The sequence below is a fragment of the Pararge aegeria genome, chromosome 7 (assembly GCF_905163445.1).
Source record: "Pararge aegeria chromosome 7, ilParAegt1.1, whole genome shotgun sequence".
In the NCBI taxonomy this organism is placed as follows: domain Eukaryota; kingdom Metazoa; phylum Arthropoda; class Insecta; order Lepidoptera; family Nymphalidae; genus Pararge; species Pararge aegeria.
The window spans coordinates 1,451,809-1,473,695 of record NC_053186.1 but is presented as its reverse complement, the minus strand read 5'-3'; the positions used below and the strand labels follow the sequence as shown (position 1 = coordinate 1,473,695).

Here is a 21,887-nt window from a genome sequence, read left to right as displayed (position 1 = left end):
AAATAATAATAGATCTACTTTCCATAGGCATTATATTATTCATTCATAGGCAATATACTATTAATCATCAATGGTCAAAACGTTCATATTTTCTTTGTTGGTTTTTATTTAAATTTATATTCTAATATTCGTGCCAGAAAGCCTTTTTTACTTTATGCTTTAGCTTACCATTTGGTTACCATAAAAATGCGTCTCATCGCCAGCTTGGGCAAAGTTCAGCGTTCTACTAAAAAGTCGTGTTTAGGTAATACCGATAATAGATATGCAAACAGCTATGATCCCAGCCGATGTGCACGTCTTAAAAAAAGTTATGTACATAAAAGCTTGTAATTAATGTAAAACTTATACGTACATAAAGTAATTACATAAAAAGCTACAAAAAGGTTTACTATCGTATAATTTGTACATAAACCGGTTTATGCAATATACACAATTACCGGTTTTTATATTCAATCGACAAGTTTGACGTTTCAGATTTTTCTGTTTTCGCTTTTCAGCGTTTTTCAGGAGGCCAGCCGCCAGGGGTGGTGCGGGGAGTGTGTTTCGTTTGTGCGGTGGTTATGAGTGGAATATTTTTGAATTTATCAATTTATAATGTAAATTGTAACTTGAAAAGTCATTTTACCTTATACTCAATGCATCGATCTTCGAAACAGTTCCCCTAGTTACTAAAATAAACCAATTACCTATAAATTCGATAATCAAATCGCCATTTCATTTCCATTACGCTGTACAAATTGTTTATATTATTGATATTTTTTTTTATCGATCAGAGACTGGAAAATTGTTTTGTAATTATTGATGCGTTTAAGTAAAACATCGTCTGATTCGACTGTGTATCCGATTCAGTGATATTTTGTTGTTGAAACTTAAATTAAAGTGATAAATTCAAATCGGCGTGCGTGTTTGACTATAGTGAAGATATCCCATTTCATGATGTCTGAAGGCCATGGGGAGCCTACCCAGCATAGAAAAGAGAGTGTATCAACAGCTAATGTGGCCAGTGATAGTCCGGTGACTGATCCCGGGCAGGTTCGCGGTGGTGCTCCTGATACTGCAGCCGGAAAATTCGAAGGACAGCGAGGAAAATCTGGGGCTTTGAAGAAGTCTGCGCGGTATAGAAGCAGGTCCCTTTCTGCATCATCGGCTGATTCTTATAGTTCTACATCATACACCGGTGAGTTTTGAACAGAATTTCTACACAATCAACTTAAAAATAATAGTAAACTAAGTAGGAGACAGTATCCCTTTAAAAAAGGTGTTTTTGTGATGACTAAATTCTAATAAAATATCTATTTGGAGGTCATGAAAAGATTCTTAAAAACATCACTTGTTTTAGACATATTAAGTCAGAATAATTCCGACTACTGACTACTTTTAAGTCAGAATAATTTTTATATTCAATAATTTAACTATTTTATTTTATGAGAGAGCTGATAAGTTTACAGATGGAAACATAAGTCAAAGTCAAAGTCAAAAATATCTTTATTCAAGTAGGCCCACAGGTGGCACTTTTGATGCGTACATAAGAATTACACGGTAGTAAGATGATGGCGATAACCACATTCGTAAACTACATAACCAACATACATAAAAACATCACTTGTAGATATATCTACTTATAAGTTGGAATAATTTTAATATCCAATAATTTAACTTTGTTATTTTATGAGAGAGCTTATACAGTTAATAAACGGATCTACAGTTTGATGGAATGTTTGTAATTTATTTTAATTGACTGTAGTAATTGTTCCTGAAAATGAAACTAATGACAAAAAACCCAAGTTATATATATATATATATTGTTTGGTCTCTTTGATTTAATTCAGCCTATTTAGAAGGTTCTACTGTGCACAGACAATGCTTTCCAAGGCACCGCTAGGCCAGATACTCTGCTCTCACAGAATAGCGGAATATAAGACCAGTTAAGAATAGTTAACACTCTTGGCTCAGCTCCACATGGGTGTGCATTAAATGTTTGATGAACAGCCACTCAACATTAGAGATGGTTGTAAAAATGGTTGTACTACTGAGGAAAAGCAAGCCTCTTAAAAATATGTTTAAATTGTGTTTACACACAATTTAAACATATTTTTAAGAGAACAGAATCCTCAAGCTGAAATTACTTTCAGCTTGAGGATTCTGTTAGGATAGTACTCATATTCTTCTTACTTCAATGTAGATCCTCGAATTATTGGTCAAATAAAAAGCATTTCTCGCGGATTGCAACCCATGCATCAATGTGACCAATCAGGGTTTATTAATAACATGTTTTGTACATGTTGCTTTTATCACATTACAGTGAATTTTTGTCAGTTGCTATGCTTCTTCTTCTTCCTTTTTCTTTCTTAACCATATACAAGGAAGTTTTAAAATTGTGCACCTCTAAAATACAAAACAAATTGCAATTGAAGGTCATCTGATTAGGTATCACACATTATCAGGAAAACTGTCATCTTAAACAAGTTTATCACATCAACGGGGCAGATTGCTTGTCATCATTTAAAATGTTATTTACGAATAATATTAAACTGTAGACTACTTTTGTGTAGTCTTACTAACTATCTGATCAATAGAAAGATATCTCTAGGTCATATTCAAGATAATCTTCAGTTCAGTTCAGATAGATGCAATAAAACGTAAAAAGAATTATATCTTTTTGAAACAGCTTAATAAATCAATTACTAATTAGATTTTTTCTCATCCATGATGAGATGCTGCTGCTGGTTATATCTTTCATTTTCTCTAAAGGGTATTTCTTAATACACCAACTTTGTCATTTCTTCCCCTAAAATTGTGTACATCATTACATTTTTTACTAGCCTTTGCAATGTGTGTGGGCTCTACAAAAGATGTTTTTGTATCATGCAGAGACTTCTCAAATGTTTTAATAGTTCTACAAGAATCAACTTATATTGAAGTCCTCAGAGAGAACATTAAGTCATTGTTTCCGTTTAATTATCACTAACGCCTGCTAATCATTGTTACCTAAGAACTCGCACTACCTGGCTTCTATCTGCTATTTGTAATTATAACTGAATGCGAAAAAAGCTGAAGAATGTTAATAATTCCAGCTGTTGCTTACTACTAATGGTCAAACTAATAAGTTTAAAGACGCATTAAATTACTTAAGTTGATGCCTTTTTTTGTTGACTGTCTTATAGTTCTTATTTACGGAAGTCATTTAAAACAGTAATTTTGATAAAACCATGCTGCACTGTATCTATACTTCTATTCTACCTATACAAATATTATTAAAGAGTTAAAGAGTTAAAGAGGCAAAGAAGAGTTTGTTTGGTTGAACGCGCTTATCTCAGGGAGTACTGATTCAAAATAAACAAACCTTTGTGTTGGATAGTCCATTTATCGAGGGAGGCGTTTAATTATTATTAATATAATTAACAAATCCTAACGGTTAAATTTACGCCGAAGTATTTTATTACGGGATTGTTCCTCTTTTTAAGTTTAAAATCTTGTTAAGTTCTAGCAGGTGGACACGTTAATTATTTCCCGTGATTATAATCTGTGCTGGCCCCGCTGGTGGACATAAAGCGGGAGACCATTTGTGAAGGGGCGCTAAATATAGCAACTTACTTTAAGTAGATCTAAGTAGCCAATGAATCAAGTTTGCTTATACGTTAGACCGACTGATTGAAGATAGCTTGGACATACCAAAAATAGGAATTAAAAAGATAGATGGAGGATGGGACTAAAATGAGTGTTTCCCACTGGAAAATGAATTATAACTATTTTTAGATACACGATCATTTAGCTTAGTTTAGAGATATGACATTATTTGCGTCTGATAGAAAGGGACGCTAACTCTCCTTTTCTCTCTATCATACAAATATAATGTCAACGTTTGTGTACATTAACTAACTCGTTTCATTGGCCAATAAATAATGTACCTACATTATAATTAAACTACCTACTTTTAATTAACTCAGTAGGCATTACGTATCAGGTACTATTGTTAATTCTGTGGGCCTGCGGTATCACTACGCATTCATAAATCCCGATAGAGTTTCTATTATAGTGAACACTGAACCGCCTTGGCATTATTATGTTTTTGCGGTTGACATTTCTCACGTGTAGCTAGCTACTCGTATCTAACAGTGAGCTAACAAGTACTTGTAACATATTATTAAATCAATGGTATATAACGTCTACATCGTGTAACAGAAACATGAAATAATATCGAAGGTTGCATAAGTATATTTCATAAGGAATCACCCTGTAAATATATTAAATCAAAAGAGGCATATTTATTTTTCCATACAAACGATTTCAAAACATTGATGATAAAAGCCCGACACACGCATAGTACCTACGCTACGCGTCGCGCACCTAATAAAGTTACAGGAGTCACATGATTTTAATTTTGCACGTGATGCTAGGGCTGTATCTGATTTCTTTTAGCAGTGGTTTACTCAAAAACTATTAGGTTTTCGGTTTCACAGATAAGTCTCAGATACAGTAAATAATGTACCTCTAAAGCCTGTGAAATATTATTTTGGTTTTTATTTACACGTTGTATTATGTATATGTAGGTACGTGATCCCCTAGGTTCCTAGTACTTACTAACATAGAATACAGATTTTGTGCTTACTACACCACGTCTTCTCTTCCCGTGGGTGTCGTACGAGGCGACTTCAACGCGGCCAAGACGCAGGTGTGTTTATTTTCCGCAAAAAAGAACCCTTTCACCTTGGCTCCCACTTTCCGGGGTGTATCCATTCCAATTGGCGATCATATTGAGCTCTTGGGTGTCAACATCTCATCCAATCTCAATTTTGGCAAGTGCATCGAGACTAAAGCCAAAGTGGCTGCTAAAAAACTTGGTATCCTTAATAAGGTAGGCGGTACTTCACGCCAGGTCAACGCCTCGCACTGTACCAGACTCAAGTGCGAACAAGCATGGAGTACTGTGGGTGGCTCTGCCAAGTACCAGCTTGAAGCTTTGGATTCGGTGAATCGTCGCGCCAGGAGAGTTATAGGTAACAAATCGTCAACACAGGCGAAACTACATAGTCTCCAGCACCGACGCAATGAATGAATGAATGAATGAATGAATAAACTTTTATTGTACACGACATAAACATAACAAATTAACAGTAAAACAATCTTGTTCCTCCTTCCCCGTTCTACCACAGAACAGCGAGACACCGTGAGCGGTGGCATCCTTATGTGGTTTATATTCGTTTCTGATACGTGCCGCTGAGATGAATAACGCCCTCCCGGCAACTGTGTTTCCTGCCACGTATAATTTGAGAATAGGCTTATTCTAGGGAAGCGTGCTCGAACCTAGACCTCATAATTGCTTTCTAACGGGCATGATTGTCGTCAAGGGCTGGCCTATCGTTAATATAAAAAAAGGCATTTAGTCCAGCAGTGTACTGTTATAGCCTATGAATGAAGTATACAGTAAACTTTTTATTGATGTGAAATATCTATTGACGCACTTTAGAATACCAACTCGTGTGCCGTCACGGTAAACGGCATGACGCCCTCTTATGCCGTCACGCCCCGTGTTTATTTATATTCTGTTATTATTATGGTAAACCAATACATTTGAGGTTGATGACGGTGGGAGAACATCGCCAAGCAGTGCCTGATTAAGCAAGCGCGGGGCCCGTAGCAAATTCCCGTTAAGCCGAAGTCATCTGCTATGGGTTCTTAAGTATAAAGTGGTAAAAATACAATTCAATACTCAATACGTATCTTAAATACAATACGTATTTGCTATCTATAGGTTACAATTTTGGAAGTAATTATTAGTGTAGTAAATTACTATAGGCGATGTCTGTTGCGTGTCGTGTGCGTATGTGTGTGCGTGTCTGTCAGTCAGTCTGTAAGTCAGTCACTCAGTCAGTCAGGCAGAGATGAGCGGTATTAAATATGCGAGGCCCCCTTTCACGCGGGGCCCGTAGCAATTGCTACTCTTGCTACGTAGTTAATCCGGCACTGTCGCCAAAGGGTTTTACGTAAAATACGTTTTACCCAGAGTTAATTGCGCAAGGCGCTTCTCTCTCGGTTGGCCTAAAAACATGCGCTCTAGAATTTTCTCCGGTCTTAACGCATCTATTTCAGTATTCTTCTTAATATACCTATTCCAATAGCACTGTGATCCTTTGTCATCTCGAGTGAAGTCTAATCCCGCGTTGACTAGGAAGGGAAATTAGGAATACATAAATTCTGAATTCCAGAGCACGTTAAAACCAACAAGCTAAAAATATTTTTTTATCTTTATTAATTAAGATAGATACAAACAAGCAAAATTTTTTAGCTTTATTCATTAGGACATATAATAATAAAAATACACAACCTACAAGCGAATGGTAATGGCGAGCAAAGCCGCGGCTAGAGCTGGGGGAAAATGAAAATGACGAAGCATTTTCTCGAGTGCGTCATCGTCTCTGACGTCATACCCCAGAGCCCAGTTATAGCCATTCTCTGGTATTTAATAAAGGAATTGCCAAAATATATTCACGAATCCACTGCCTCGTTCATCTAGTGGTTAGCATGTTAAACTACAGATCACGGGGTCCTGGGTACGAATCGCGGGTCGAGCCAAAATTGATTAGTTGTTGTGTTTTTTTTTGTCTTAGAATTTTGAGTAGCAGCCATGGTTAGGAAAATGGCGGTGCCAACCTCCCTGCCTTGGAGAGCACGTTAAGCTGTCAGTCACGGGTATTATCACTTGTGATAATAGTCGTTAATGCCCACCAACCCGCATCGGAAAAGCGTGGTGGGTCTATGCTCCAAAACCGTGTGTCGTATTAGAAACGAGGCCTGTGCCTATCAGTGGGACGTTGATTCATAAAGAGCAGCCACGCTTATTTATTAGTGTCGTAAATAACTACGTTCGCTAAATATCGGTCTAATATGGGTATCAAATGAAATGGTTTGACTAGTAGAATAATGTTCAGCATATTGATAGTCGGGTGGTGGTAGGGGTGGTGGAGAAAGAACTCGCTTTCTCGCTCGCTATAGTCTTTCTAGCTTTTACGTATTCCGCACGTTTTCCTTATTAGTCGAGCACGAAATTTTTGCTATTGTTTTTATCAATACAAGTAGCGAACGCAAGAAATATTAATCCGTAAGAACCGGTGACAGATAATTTTACAATCCATACTAACATTGTAAATGCGAAATTAAATAAATAAATATACTACGGCAATACACACATCGCCATCTGGCCCCAAGTTAAGCGTATCTTGTGTTATGGGTACGAAGATGACCGATGAATATTTATATGAATAACATACATAAATACTTAATAATATATAGATAAACACCCAGACACTGAAAAAAAAAAAATTAACTTACAGCCACTCGGAAAGCATGGTCGCTGCCCGCTGCGCCAATAAGCTGCCCATTGTTATTGTGTTCATTTGTTAACTTTTCACGACTAAAGGGGTGAACTGATCGAAAGGGATAAAAGTTACTTGTCCACCTGCCACATATTTATTTTTAACTTGAATATTCCGTGGGGGCAAATTCTTACTTATCTTTACCAATTTTATAATTTTTTTTCCTTCTATAAAGATCAACGCATACTTACAATCAAGCCTAGTTTTTTTTTAACCTAAACTTATGCATAACTTTATATCTAAGAATTAGTTCCAACAACTTGTCTTAGGTGTTCATATTAATGGGAGCCACTTTGTTCATGTAATCTTTTTTATTTTTTCTATTTTTCCACTACAAGTTAGCCCTTGACTGCCATCTCACCTCGTAGCAAGTGATGATGCAGTCTAAAATGGTAGCGGGCTGTTAGGGAGTATGGCAGTTATATCCCGAATCGGTTTCCACCCGATATCGCACCGGAACACTAAATCGCTTAGTGGCACGTCCTTGGTGCTACGGTGGTAACTAGTTACGGCCGAAGCCTCCCACCAGACCAGACCAAATTAAGAAATTATAAATTCAAATTACCCCAGCTGGGAATCGAACTCGGGACTTCCTACTTAAATTCACAGCGCTCACCGTTGCGCCATGGAGATCATCAAAGAAATTTGCTCAAGTGTCGCTACTTGAATAGTGATATTTGTCAAGGTAATGCTTTCAGTACACTACACTAGCTCAAAAGGCTAATGCCCGTTTTCACTGACGACGGACAAGGAAGTGAATTAATAAGCAACGCCTAATCAAAGAAGATCAGTAGCAGCTTTTTGTGACAGAGCTCGTCTCAGGGAAGTATTACGACCATGCTTACTTCTGCCGCTAAGCAGCATTTTCGCATTGCTGTGTTCCGGTCTGAAGGGCATGGGTGCCGGGATATTAACAGGCAGTAAAACTTTTATTATTATCTATTGATGATATAGTAAAATGTTCCTGGGACTCCGCCATTTCATTTAATATTCACTGTTTCATTTTATATTCTACGCATTATATGCTTTATTTTATTTAAACAATAAACTTACATCATTAACTTTTTAATTTAAGTCTCATAATATATTAAATCATTTGTTTCTCTCCCTATTCATTCTCTTCTATTATCTTCTCGAGCGGGCGAAGATCGTTATCTACACCCATGTACACCCAACAATAGAATATCATCATAGTAAATAAAAGCTATATTTGACAGTTCAAAAATAGGAGTGCTCCGATCGTCACCAAACTTTACAGGATTACTCGCAAGGTCAATCCGGAGATTCCCTGAAATTTTCATTGAAATCGGTCCAGCCGTTTCGGAGCCTATACGGAACATACCCACACACTTTCTCTTTTATATATAGTATATAGATAGATTTAAAATTCTTTAATATCACTTTCATTTTATAAATATTTTCATTTGTTAAATTGAATAATTGAGAGTAGGAAATTGATCCGTTTGATATTATTGGAAATAAGTAATCCTAATTGATTATGATATTCGCCACTAGCTGGCGTGTGAGACCAATCCTAATATTTTTTTTTTAAATAGCGGAAACTACACAGACGTCTGACGCTTACGTAAAAAATCTGAGTTACTCCCTAGTCGCGCCTAAAGAAATTCTACTTCAGTAATAAAAGGTGTAATAGTAAGGATAATAACGATTATTTATTTGCTCTACGGAACCCGGCGGCCGACATAATGCGTGAACGTATTTGACTGGTTATTTCATTACTCGGTCAAGGTCCGCAAACAACGTTGCCGGTTTGTTTTATAAAACTCGAGTTTTAATGCATTATTTACGATACACACCATAAATTTAAATATAGGCCATGTTTACTCTCGTCTATTCCTGTCGCCGTATTCGGTAATTCTTCTACTCAGTTGGCAACTGTTACACTTTTGTATGCAATTTGCCGTGTGTGTAGGCAGTTAGAATACAGTTCCTTTTCTACCCACGGGTGTAGTACGATGCGGGTGCAGTGTTCCTTGTGCTACTTCTACTGCGTACACCAACCTTGCTGCCCAGCGTGGTGATTATCAGCAAACCAGCGATGTTATTGGCTATTATTATTCGTAGCTTTAGTTTTACGTTTACGAATGTGGTTATCGCCATCATCTCACTACCGTGTTATTCTTATGTACGCATCAAAAGTGCCACCTATGGGCCTACTTGAATAATGATGTTTTTGAATGAATGAATGAATACACTTTTATTGTACACCACAGAGAAAATTACAGAGATACAAATACACAATAAGGTAGAACGTACAATTTGGCTGCCCTATCGCTAAATACCGATCTCTTCCAGGCGACCAAAAGCATACAAGAAAATGCTATATGAAATTAGTAGGTGGTACAACAAACATTAGTGAATTATTAAGATTTTGAACTAAATTAACATAAAATAAACATAAAACATAGTACATATTAAACATAACATAATAAAGATATGTACAAAAATATTTTATTTTATTTTATTTATTAGGTTTACTTACAAACACTTACACTAATACAACCGTTTTTGTAACTATTCTATTTAAGTGTAATATTTTCTTAAAAGTAAACACAGCATATGAAAATATACATTAACACCATAACATGTAAACAAAAGGTATATAAGATAAATTCCATACATATATATATACAATTGATGTCGCCAACTGGTTATATTCATAAAAATAGGCTTTATTTAATGAACCAGTGTACAATCATGTTTATGGTGGTTCTTTTTAGTAATAAATTGCCGGACCAAACTGATGGCACAGGGCATGCAAGGACCACGTCCTGCAACATGCCACCCTGTGTCCAGCAACCTGAGGCGTAGGTGTTAAGCCACAGGTGCCTATAACTACACCGGCATCCACGCCCTTCAGACCGCAATGCTGCTTGTTCTTCTGCGATCCGAGAAAAAAAAAAAATAACGCATTCCCGTCCACAGCTAATATACAAAAGTGACGTTCGATGACAAAGATCGCGAGATTTAGCGTCTGTTGCAAACATGTCGTAAGATACGTAATCACCACGACGTCCCTATATTCCGGATCGTTCACGGATAGTTAATAATAACTCTTATGCCCGTTATCACTAATCGTTTTCACTAACCACAAGGCCTTGCCTAAGTACGTAACGCCTCATCAAAGAAGATTCCTAGGCATGCATTTACCTTTCAACAATCGACTTTCACAAGGCAACTGATGTAACCTAATTTGTCTATGATTCTTGCCACAAGGAGTGCTATTTTGTGTTTGTATTATCCTAGTATTATCATATTTTTAATTTTTCATTCAAGGTTATTAAAAAAAAAAACTAATTTATATGTTAGGTGTCAGTTGACGAGTTTCCTAAACATAACGCACCGCTAAATCGGCGTCGTAGCTTTAGATGGCGCCTAACGCCTTTAGTAATCGTTTTTTTTTCTCTGCGCATCACCCAAATCATTAGGCAGCCGATTTAAGCGTTTTCTAGTTTTTGGTTAAAAACGAGAAGCGACCCATGCACTCACCGGCTTTTCCCGCCAGTGGGTGCAAGGAGAACTCTTATTTAAACGTACACCCACTGCCTTAGGGTAGAGAATAAAATGTAACAATATACAGGTGAATTCGTATTGTGTTAAAACTGTCCATTGAAAGAAGGCCTAAAACCGATATCATATCGGTTACCGGTACACTCCAGCGATCGATTTCATAACGTTCGATAAAACTAATAAACCAGTATTTGCCGTAATAATATGAAAACTTAATTATATAAGACCTGAATTTCGAGTTCAATAAACCGTTTAATTACTGTTAATTGAGCAAAATTTAACTGTAAACGGTTTCTCAATTTAATCGCTTAAATAAACCGAAACCTTTAAACCGCAGAAGGCTTTTTCCCAGCAAATTAATACTTAATATTTCTTTATTAGTCACTAGATTTTGCGCGCGGCTTCGCTCACGTTAAGTTCAATTTTTGTTCGCTATAAACTGAGCAACACTGTACAGGGCATGCAAGGAAAACATGTTATAAAGTACCGCCCTGTATCCATCATGAATATCATGATGGATCATGTTCACATTTTTACACCGGCAACCACGCCCGGAGCAAATACTGCATTGCAACAATGCTTCTTGGCGGAAAAAATAAGCACGGCTATAGAACTTCTCCGGACGCTTTTTTTCTCTTTTTTTTCTCTTCGGATTGTGTGTAGATGATTAACCCTAATGATTTTACCAGGAAGAGTTTGAACCCTAGGGCTCGATGAAGCGAAGGTATCGTCGGCCTGAGGGCGCCTCATGTGAGGCCGAACCTCGGCTCAGGCGACGTTTGAAGTGAAACGGTTACGGACGGTGGCGGATAGCAGACTAAGGGCCCAGCTGTCTTTACACAAAATTTCGGCAGAAATAAGCGTGCTATACTTTTTCTACTTTTTGCACAAATAGTTCTACTACTAATGCTTCATAAAAAAGGCTCTTCTACTGCTGATCGCTCTTCCGATTTGTTTTGATAGACACTGCCGTTTCACAACCCTCCAGAAAAGTTACGCAATACGTCACAGAGTGACTAAGGAGTTTTCATATTTCAACGCTCAACAATTAGAGCTGTTTGAGAGGTTTTAAGTGGAAATTAAGATCAGACTGCGACGGCCAAATGACCTAGGTTTAATTTATATACTGGGTGATATTTCGGGAGAGGTCAGTGAGGTCAAAAGTGAGACTATTTGTACAAAACTACGGGAGGGTTATTTGTTTTCCGTCGAAATGTATAGATGTTACACTTTTGTGGTGCTGTAGAAGCATTTTGGATATTTGAGGTATTATTATCGTTGGTCTCTTTGGACTTTTTAACGACCAGAGAGCCAACCTATTTTTGGTCTCCTAATCCCAAAAGAGGCTTATACACTTTGACAGCTTCGTGCTTTTTTTACGCAGTCTCAGTTTGTAGTAGGTAGAGAAACCCTTACGAGTGAGTCTATGAGACATCGTTTCAGAATGCAAAATAGCTTCGCGGCACGTCATGACACGACCAGATCAGGAAAAATTTAGTTATCATAATTTCTCAAATTGCCTCGGCCACGAGTCGCAATCGGGACCTCATATCAACAGGAAAAACGGAAAATTAAAGCAGTAGGTAATACATATAAAAGGCCGCCATATCCCTTTGTAGCTCAGTATGCTGGGTTATGAAATAATAAGAAAACAGAACGAAAGGGCATATCCTGATCATAAGAAAGGATAAATAAAACATACATTACGAATACATTAACTAGATTAAACGTATAAGAAAAGTAGCTACATACCTAATATACATACCTAATATGTACCTAATATATACTCTAACACACCATAAAAACAAGAATAAGAATAAAACATTAATAGTCGTCTTTATTGTCCATTATTGTATTGTCTTTTAGGGCTTCTTCTTTCTATTATTACTAACTTTTTGTTAAGCCCACACGGCGCAAGTTACGTCGCCAATGTTGCGTAGCTTGGGGAAAATACAAAGGCGATCGATTTTTTCTCTGCTGTTTATGAATTTCCAAGTTACATTCGTAATACCGTGGAAGGGATATGTTTAAAATAACTTACGACTGTACAAACATACAATTTCATAAACATCACTAGCGTCAAACATTGTCGCTTCCCACAGTCTGTCCCTATATATGCTTAGAAATTTAATACTACGCAACGGGTTTTTGATGCGTTTTTTTTATAGATAGAGTGATTCAAGAGAAAGGTTTACATGTATGCAACATGCATAATATAGGAGAGAAACACATTTATTTCGCTAACTTTGCAAACGCCGGCTGAACCCTACGAGATAGATATAAATAATGTAGTGTAGTTTATATTGTACAACTTAAAAAGTCCGCGTTTGTATATGTTTATAAAAAGATAACCCACAAATTTCTATCTTTTACATTTTACAAAAAAAACCCAACCACGTATAGAGCAGGAAAAGGGGAAATCAAAAATTCTTTTTACCTACATCTTTAAGATGTCACATATCAGGGTAATTTAGAGATCTCAAGAGAGTGCAGTAATCGCGTTATATTTTTTTTACTACCTTAACATTATCCAAATTTGCCTATTGGCCCATTATGATTTCCATGCTGTGGGTTCGATTCCGACAGCTGGAAAATGTTTGTGTGATAAATGCTTTTCAGTGTCTGGTGGTTTACCTGTATATTAAAAGTATTTATGTATATTAAGTAGTAAAACAAATCTTCAGTCATCTTAGTACCTACCCATTACATAAGCTACGCTTCGTTGTAGTAGTATATTTATATTTATTTGTTTATTTAAATTTTTGTGTTTATTAATTAGATGTGGTATATTACATAATTTTTATTTGAATCGTTTAAAGCTTTTAACCAGAACTTACTGCATCTTCACTGGTAGATCAGATGGTCACGGAAACTGTGCCAGAGATTCGTTGCCGTAGGGCGCAGAGAAAATACCATCTCAAGACATCTTTTTTAAAGGTTGAAACGTAGCGTGGCTTAATGCGATGCTTAGATTAGTTGGGCTGAGATTAGCCCGTACGCCCCTGAGACCTTGAATGAAAACGCCGTCCGGGTGATGTAACGTATGTGATGACCGATAAACGGTGTAGCATTGCGATGCTAAGCCGCGTTGAAATCGATTAGGGGTGTTTCTATACAAATAAAAAATAAATAAAACACAACTAGTATTGTACGATAAATACGTATAGACTTGCCCTACAATATGATACCTAATATTATGCTTTTTAATTGATTAGGAGTATATGGGGCTAGATGTTTTAATCGATTAGAAGTATATGAGGCTAGATGTTTTGATTGGCTAGTGCCGTGTGGTGTGGTGACGGCAGATCAGAATATAGTTGACACTCCTAATTCTTCCCGCGGGTGTCGTTCGAGGCAAGTAAAGGAATATAACGGAGAATGGAATGTTCAAGCAAAATTTAATAAATAAAAAATGGGTAGCAGCGTCCTCTGCGCTACTACTGCATCTGCTGCGATCACTAACCCTTCTGCCCAGCGCGAGCGTGGTGATTAAGGCTCAAATCCTCCTTTTGGAAGAGGCGTTTAGTACATCAGTCGACTCTTATAGGCTATTTATGATGATGATGATATAAGGCTAGTGGGAAAAGGCCGTAGGGGTATTTAAAGTACCATAAAATCAGTTAAGTTTTCATTTAAGGTCAAATGGGCTCACGGAATACTACGGCATGCGGCAGCAATACAGAAGCGCAAAGGTTATGGTCGTAGATCATATTAAAAGAATAATTCACACACACGTATACGCACACACATACCCATGCAAATGCGATTTCGAATAATTACAAGTGGGGTTGTATATTTTTAGATTTCTTTTATATAACTGAAATACCGGTTATTTGTAATTATAATAATTTAAGTAAATTAAATATCAGAGTACTTTTTATGGGTGGTGTCTAGTAGGTGCACTTTTTTCGATTATTACACAAATGAATATATTTAAAGTTTGTCCGGCTTTGAAAAAGCTCTATTAAGTTACTGCCTCTAGAGTCTAGACTCAAATTTTCTTCATCTTTTGGTGTAATTTTGAATAATTATTTTCGATTATGTACAATTAAGTCATCATCAGTTTGAGATTGTATTGTCCAATGTTTTTTTTAAGTTATAATATAAATGTATACTGTTAAAACCACCCTAAGGGTGTAGAAACGAAACTTTGGATAATACTTATCAGAAAAAGTAAGCAGATTAGTACACAGAACACCTTTAGTAGCTATAAAATATCTAGGATTACCGTCGGACTTCATTATCAAAAACCGCCTATCGGCTTAGGAGCAACGTCGTGGAATTAAGTTCTATCCCTCCCTCCTGTAATAGAGGCTTTGGCCATATGAGTCCGTAATTAACCTGAAGACAGCTTTTAATTATGAAAGCAGTTAATTGTCGAATATTCGCGTTTAAATAGTTATTGAAGTGAAACTTCTTTATCGGGGTTGGAAAAAAATTTAGTGTAACATTTTTTCGTTACGCGTGACATTTTTCCGTTACGCGCCATCTTTTTTGTAAACAAAACTCAAGACTCCTCAAAGAGTTCCTACAAAATATCTTGACAGTTGACTGAAACAAGTTTTATGAATATATAAAAATATAAAAATAAAAATGTAAGGTAAGGCAACCCATTTGTATCAATCAAGGACATTTTATGTAGTTTTTGGTGCACAAAAGTCTCTTGATCCTTGGTAGTACATCCACTATAAACTTCATTAGCAGTTGAAATTATTTTGTAGTAATAAGCTAAAATGAAATAATTGTAGAATTTGTATTTATGTATATAATAAAAGCCTTTTATTAAACTTTATCTAATTTAACTTTATTTAACCAATTTCTGTAAAGTTGCATATAGTAAATTATTTTTTGAAAAATAGCGTCATAAAGAAGTTTCACTTCTTACGAGTGTACGCTAGTACACGCACAATTTTTTTTTTTTTACATTAAAATGTACACGACATACAGCCTCAGTTCAGCGAAACTATCGGTTTTAACCTTACTGCCAGAATCTCACCAACTGAAGATAACTTATGTAGGTAGTTAAAATCCGCATTATAAAGTTTTTTTACAAACACTAATGTACACGAGAACTTAAAAATACTGAGGAAATTAAACCTCACTATTTGGGCGCAAGTTACAGTTTTAACCTCACTGACCGCTGCCAAAATCTCACCCTGCATACGGTGTATACTGATAGATGCATTCGGCCTAGTCTCGCCTGCGACTCCGAGCTATGCAGTATTCTGTCGCTAGTGATTAAAAAACCGGTAAAAATACGTAATAATAACATTCCAAATTTTAATTACTTATTTCAAGAAAATAAAATCGGTATTCTATCGTAACCCTGTGTGCATCATAAAGTGCCTTTCAATATTGACCTCGGTATTAATTAGTGTCGACTATAAAGAACCCATCTCGTTGAACTTGACACTTTTTTTTTGAAACGTTCGTGCTTTTAAAAAACTGTTTTCAATATTTGCGTTTTGAAAAGTGTCCGTATCGTTTGTGTATTGAATTTTGAAAGTGTTGTACGCGAAGTACGTAAATAATCTTTGTGTAACCTAAAACTCCGTAAATAATCTTTTTGAAAACTAATACTACGTAAATAATCTTAGTTAAAACTCAATCTACTTATGTGATTGATAATATTAATCTATTTTGATGAAGGCTTCATTTAAAATATCTTAATTTTAGAACTATTTTATTTTTATGCGGGTTTTCGAAGGATCTTCGAATAAGGTTCATTTTTAAACCGACTTTAAAAATGGAGGTTCTCAGTACGGTATTTTTTTTGTGCGTATGTTATGCGACATCTCCGACAATATTGAAGCGATTTGAATGTTTTTTTAACGAGTAGTGTATATCCCCCAAATTGTATACGTTGTTTTGTTATACTTTTCTTTTTTTATGTACTTTTTGTGGTGTGCGATAAAAGTATATTCATTCAGTCATCCCCATAATACGGGTTGTATTATAAGGCTGTTGTTTAAGGAGGATTTCATATTGTTTCAGTTATTTTAAGATACAGACAGACTTCGATCTTATTTAATGGCATTGATTAATATATTGCAGTACTTACTGTAAAGACGGTTATATATTTTTGGAAATCGTACCTACCGTGTTTAATCAATTTCGACGGCCGACTAGCGCAGTGGGCAGCGACCCTGCTTTCTGAGTCCAAGGCCGTGGGTTCGATTCCCACAACTGGAGAAATGTTTGTGTGATGGAAATGAATGTTTTTCAGTGTCTGGGTGTTTTATCTGTGTATTATAAGTATTTGTGTATATTATTCATACAATTATTCATCAGTCATCTTAGTACCCATAACACAAGCTACGCTTACTTTGAGGCTAGATGGCGATGTGTGTATTGTCGTACAAAAAAAAATATTTATGCTATTATTGATTGGACAGTAACCTTGACTCGTACATAATGCATACTTATTTTAAGCTTTATCTCACTGCTATAAGTAAATCTTTCTTTATTTTTGAACTGTTGCCCGCTCTTTTGTCCTTGTTTATTATGGTTTGTTTTACGAATCTCTGGGGAACCGTTTGTTTTCCTGGGATAAAAAGTAGCCATTGTTACTCTCCGCCTTTTCAACTTACTTACTATGAAAATTAAGCCTAATTTGCTATACTCCACGAAAGCAGGAGAATCTGTGTCGTGTGATTTATAATTTCTTCAATCCTTATACTCCACACCAAACAGATCTGCGTTTCGCTCCGAAACTTAACGGTTGTCCATTGTAAAGAAATTAAAAATTATTCATTGTAATGTCAACATCTCCTGAGGATGCTCCGGTTTCGGAGCGAAACGTTCGTAGAGGGTACATTGCCGAAGATCTGTTTGGTGTGGAGTATAAGGATTATTGATAATATATCAGGAATTTCCGCAAAGTAACGCCTGCTTCTATCCAATATCCGCTTTGCAATAAGCTTCACTGGTGTCTTCTTTCGGGAACTTCATTCGGGAAGTAGGCATGCAACGGGTTCCCCGGGCTAGAAAAGTCAACAAGAAGGTACACGCTCCTCAGAGGGGGGGGGGAGTCCACCAAAATCTCCGTCTTGCCAAGGGATGGAGGTAGCTATACAGCTCTTACACCAGGCCAAAAAAAAAGGCGCAACTTTGGGCGAGTGGCGAGTTTACGTTTATGAGACCCGTGGTTCTTGAGCTATAATATTTACATTATGACCCGCTAGTGCCAAGAGAAAATTATTTTTCTTAACACGCGAGGTCTTTGTTCGAAGGTAAACTCTTAAGTATTTTAAAATGCCACGTGCTACCGCAGTTTGTTTGTTGTGTGTCCACTGAACACCAGTCATGTGACGTCGCAGTGTTGTATCGATTTATAGCCGGTTCTTGAAGTGTTTGCACGAGGTGCCTTAACTTGTACTACTTTTAGCAATTACAGTATATAATTGCAGACTTACATTAAGAATGAATGATTAGCTTTGGAACAGAAGACCCAAAAAACACAATCAATAAGAGCTTTGACTATATAATCAAAGCATAGCATCGCAAGAATAGTCTACATACCAAAGTAGAGATGCAAAATACACTTTTCACGCCGGCTACGTTCCATCTCCATCCCCACTCCGGGCTGGACCTCGAGGTCCATACGCCAACAAAATTATACCAATTAATCAACTTCTGCTTTGTATACTCCTTGGGAGTATCGGCGTAAAAGCAATGCTAACCGTTAAGCCAACGAAGTAATAAAGAATGGGTCAACCTCTGCTTTGTATACTCATTGAGAGAACCGGCGCGCAAGTAATGCTAGCTGTTCAGTTATCGAAGTAATACCAGTGAGTCAACTTGGGCTTTGTATACTCCTTGAGAGTACCGGCGCGAAAGCAAAACGGGAATACTGCAGGCAACGTGGGCATAGCGAGACCCCGCACTCTTCCGCACTGCACCCATTCGTTTCCCTGGTGGCCCACATTATAAACTCATTATAGATATTGTTAACTTAGAAGTAAACGTTATCAGTAATGCGACTCTAATTGCGATTACGATGAAGGTCGATCTTGAACTGTGTGTCTAATTGTTCCTCTACTGGCGATTATGTATGGAACCGTACGGGTAACGCATGCATGGAATTGTAAGCAATAATGCTCATTTTCCATCCATACATTCCTGAATTTGTATTTTTGGTTTGTGTTTGGTTCTTGACGAAATTTGGCATAGAGATAACTTTCATCCTTAAGACTGACATAAAGCCTTTTAAGTTTTCGTGGGATTAACCGTGGCACCGAGGACAAACCTCTGCGGTTTTTCTGTGATCTTATGCTAATCACTGAGATGTGTTTGTTTTATTGGATAAAAAAAAGATTGGTAAACTCAAACTCAAAACTTTATACCGCTGATCGCCCCTGTGTATCCCGTCTAAAAACGTAAGAGTTTGTTTGGTAGAACGCGTTAATCTTAGGAACATTTATCAAGGAACATTTAAAAAAGTCGTGTTCGTGATAGGTCGAATTTAAATGGACGATGTATCTTTGAAGTGGTTAGCGTTGATTTACGATAGAAATATATCTCCTTTTAATCATTTACCTATTATTAAAAACTATAATACACCTAATTATAACTACTTTAATTGTTGCTGTTGTTAAATAAATGAGAAACAATATATTTTTATACTTATGCCGCGCTTCTACAATTTATGTCCAATATTTATATAACCTCCTGACAGATATCGGCCCGCATTCTCGCAGCGTTCAGCGGCGGGATTAAAATGTTGAAATTGAATGTCGATATCGGGGATTCCCCATAAAATTGTTGCCTGTCGTCTGCGTTTGAAAAAAAAACAGTTTAAAAAGGTATTTACCTTCTACTAGCTGATACCCGCGACTTCGGTCGCGTGCATTAAGGTTTTTTATTCCCACGCATTCATTCCCTTAGCATTTTTTAATTTTACCACTTGAACTATTTCAGAGATCGGCTTAGAAAGTATATGACCTATTCCATAGCAGAGGTGACATGCATACCAAATTTCAAAGCTGTCTGCCCGCGGCTTAGCTCGTAAATAATTTTCAATTTTTTCCCTCGGGAACTTCTTAAGAAATTGGGATAAAAGGTAGCCTATGTTGTTATTCATATCAAAGGCCACATTCATGCCAAATTTCATCGAAATCCGTTCAGCCGTTCTTGCGTGATTAAGTAACAAACATCAACACTTTCACATTAATAATATTAGTAGGATAGCCATACAGCATATTTATATTATGTTTGGTCTTCCAGACGTCAGTTATGATGGCACAGTAACACAATATTAAAACGTGCTTGTTTCAATCATTGCATATTTCGTTGAGCGCGTACAGTTGTATTGGCGCACTCGACTGTGATCGCCGATTGGTGGTTGCTGTTATGCAAAACTAATTGTGCAGTAATAATAATAACTGCTTGTTTCAAGGAACATTTTCTCTAGTCGCACTGACATTAAACGCGTAGGGAAGTGATTTAGCGTTACGGTGTGATGCCGAGTAGAAACCATTTAGGGACATCATTGCTCGCCACCCGGTACGATTGAAGTCAAAGGCCAACAAGTAGTGGAATACGAATAAACATGTAATTGAAGTAGAACGATAATCGATCGTGCATGGAGTACTGTTCCCATTTATGGGACGGCTCTGCCAAGTATCAGCTTGATGCCCTGGATTCGGTGGATCGCCGTGCTAGAAGGCTCATAGGTGACCTAGCCAATAAACAACTTCAGAGTTTGGAACATCGTCGCAAGGTTGCCTGTCTTTCGGTATTCTATAGGATATATTTCGGAGAGTGTGCTCAAGAACTATTTGATCTAGTTCCCCCCTCGCCTTTTTACCATCGAACCGCGAGGCAGCGTAAGGATCTGCATCCCTACGTGGTTGATATACCGCGGGCGCGTAAGAAGCGCTTCGCATCTTCGTTTCTGATCCGCACCGCTAGGATCTGGAATGCCCTTCCAGCTTCCATTTTCCCCAGTGCCTACAATATGAGTACTTTCATATCAAGAGTGAATAGGCATCTTCTAGGCAAGCGCGCTCCATCTTAGGCTGCATCATCGCTTCCCATCAGGTGTGATTGCAGTCAAGCACTCGTCTATAAAAATAAAAAAAATAAAAAAATTGAAAGGATATTTCTTTGTTATAGTATATAAGATTAATGTAATTTTCTAAAGATTTTGTTCTAGCACCTGTAGTAAAAAGTAAATGAATTAATGAATGAAGATAATAAATGTGTCTCAAACAAAATATGCCGTCTAATAATACGTATCAGCGTAGGGTTTATGTTCTTTTATATTTGTATAAACCGTTAGAGGCCGCTCCAGAAGATATCTTCAAAATTACTTAAGAACAAACTTTCTTCGTCCACCAATCCGCACTGGGCCAGCGTGGTGGACGACGGCCTTAACCCCTTCTCATTGTGGGAGAAGACCCGTGCTTTTTAGTGGGTCGTTAATGGGTTGATTCGATGAAACTTTTTCTTTACGTGTTGCATTTTTTTACTCGACTGGTCTCTACATAAGTAGTTCAAAAAATACCACTAAATGGTCGGCTGTTCGAGTATTATAGTTTTTTTTTTTTTTTTGTACCTGCTGAAATTGTAAAATAGGGTGCTAAAGTTAGCGCAAGTATTCATGCTGTTCACAAACACACCGAGCTTTTACTGAATCATTGCATGTTTCGTTGGGCACGTGCAATTGTATTGGTGCAGTCGACTGTGATCGCCTATTGGTGGACGCGGTTATGCAACACTATTAAAACAAGATGTTTTTCATTCAATTACCGATTTTTCATGATAACAATATAGCATAATACAATCATTCAAGATGCAAACTATTCATCGTTTATGCTTTATTGTGTGCACTGCCCGATTTCATGTTAATCAATAACTTTTAACAAGGGTTGTCTGTAAGAGATTGCGTAGCAATAAGGGCCGCCTTTGCACAAAATTGAATAATTTATTCTTCTTTTGTGTTCTTCTTGTATTGTTTTCATTTGTGTGCAATAAACTTTC

At 37.0% G+C, this 21,887-nt stretch overlaps 1 protein-coding gene across 2 annotated transcripts in view; it reads left to right on the top strand.

Annotated features, from left to right (window-relative positions):
- The first annotated feature begins 505 nt into the window (after positions 1-505).
- The window catches only part of LOC120625151 (adenosylhomocysteinase-like 1), a 38,944-nt gene continuing 17,562 nt past the window's right edge, over positions 506-21,887 (top strand). Inside the window, exons 1-2 of one of the 2 annotated variants that reach the window (XM_039892115.1) lie at positions 506-596; positions 774-1,177. In XM_039892115.1, the coding sequence (XP_039748049.1) occupies positions 934-1,177 (244 nt within the window). In that variant the 5' untranslated portion in view covers positions 506-596; positions 774-933. Of the gene's footprint in view, positions 597-773; positions 1,178-16,122; positions 16,424-21,887 lie in introns of those variants that run through there. The other variant, XM_039892117.1, reaches the window with a different exon arrangement.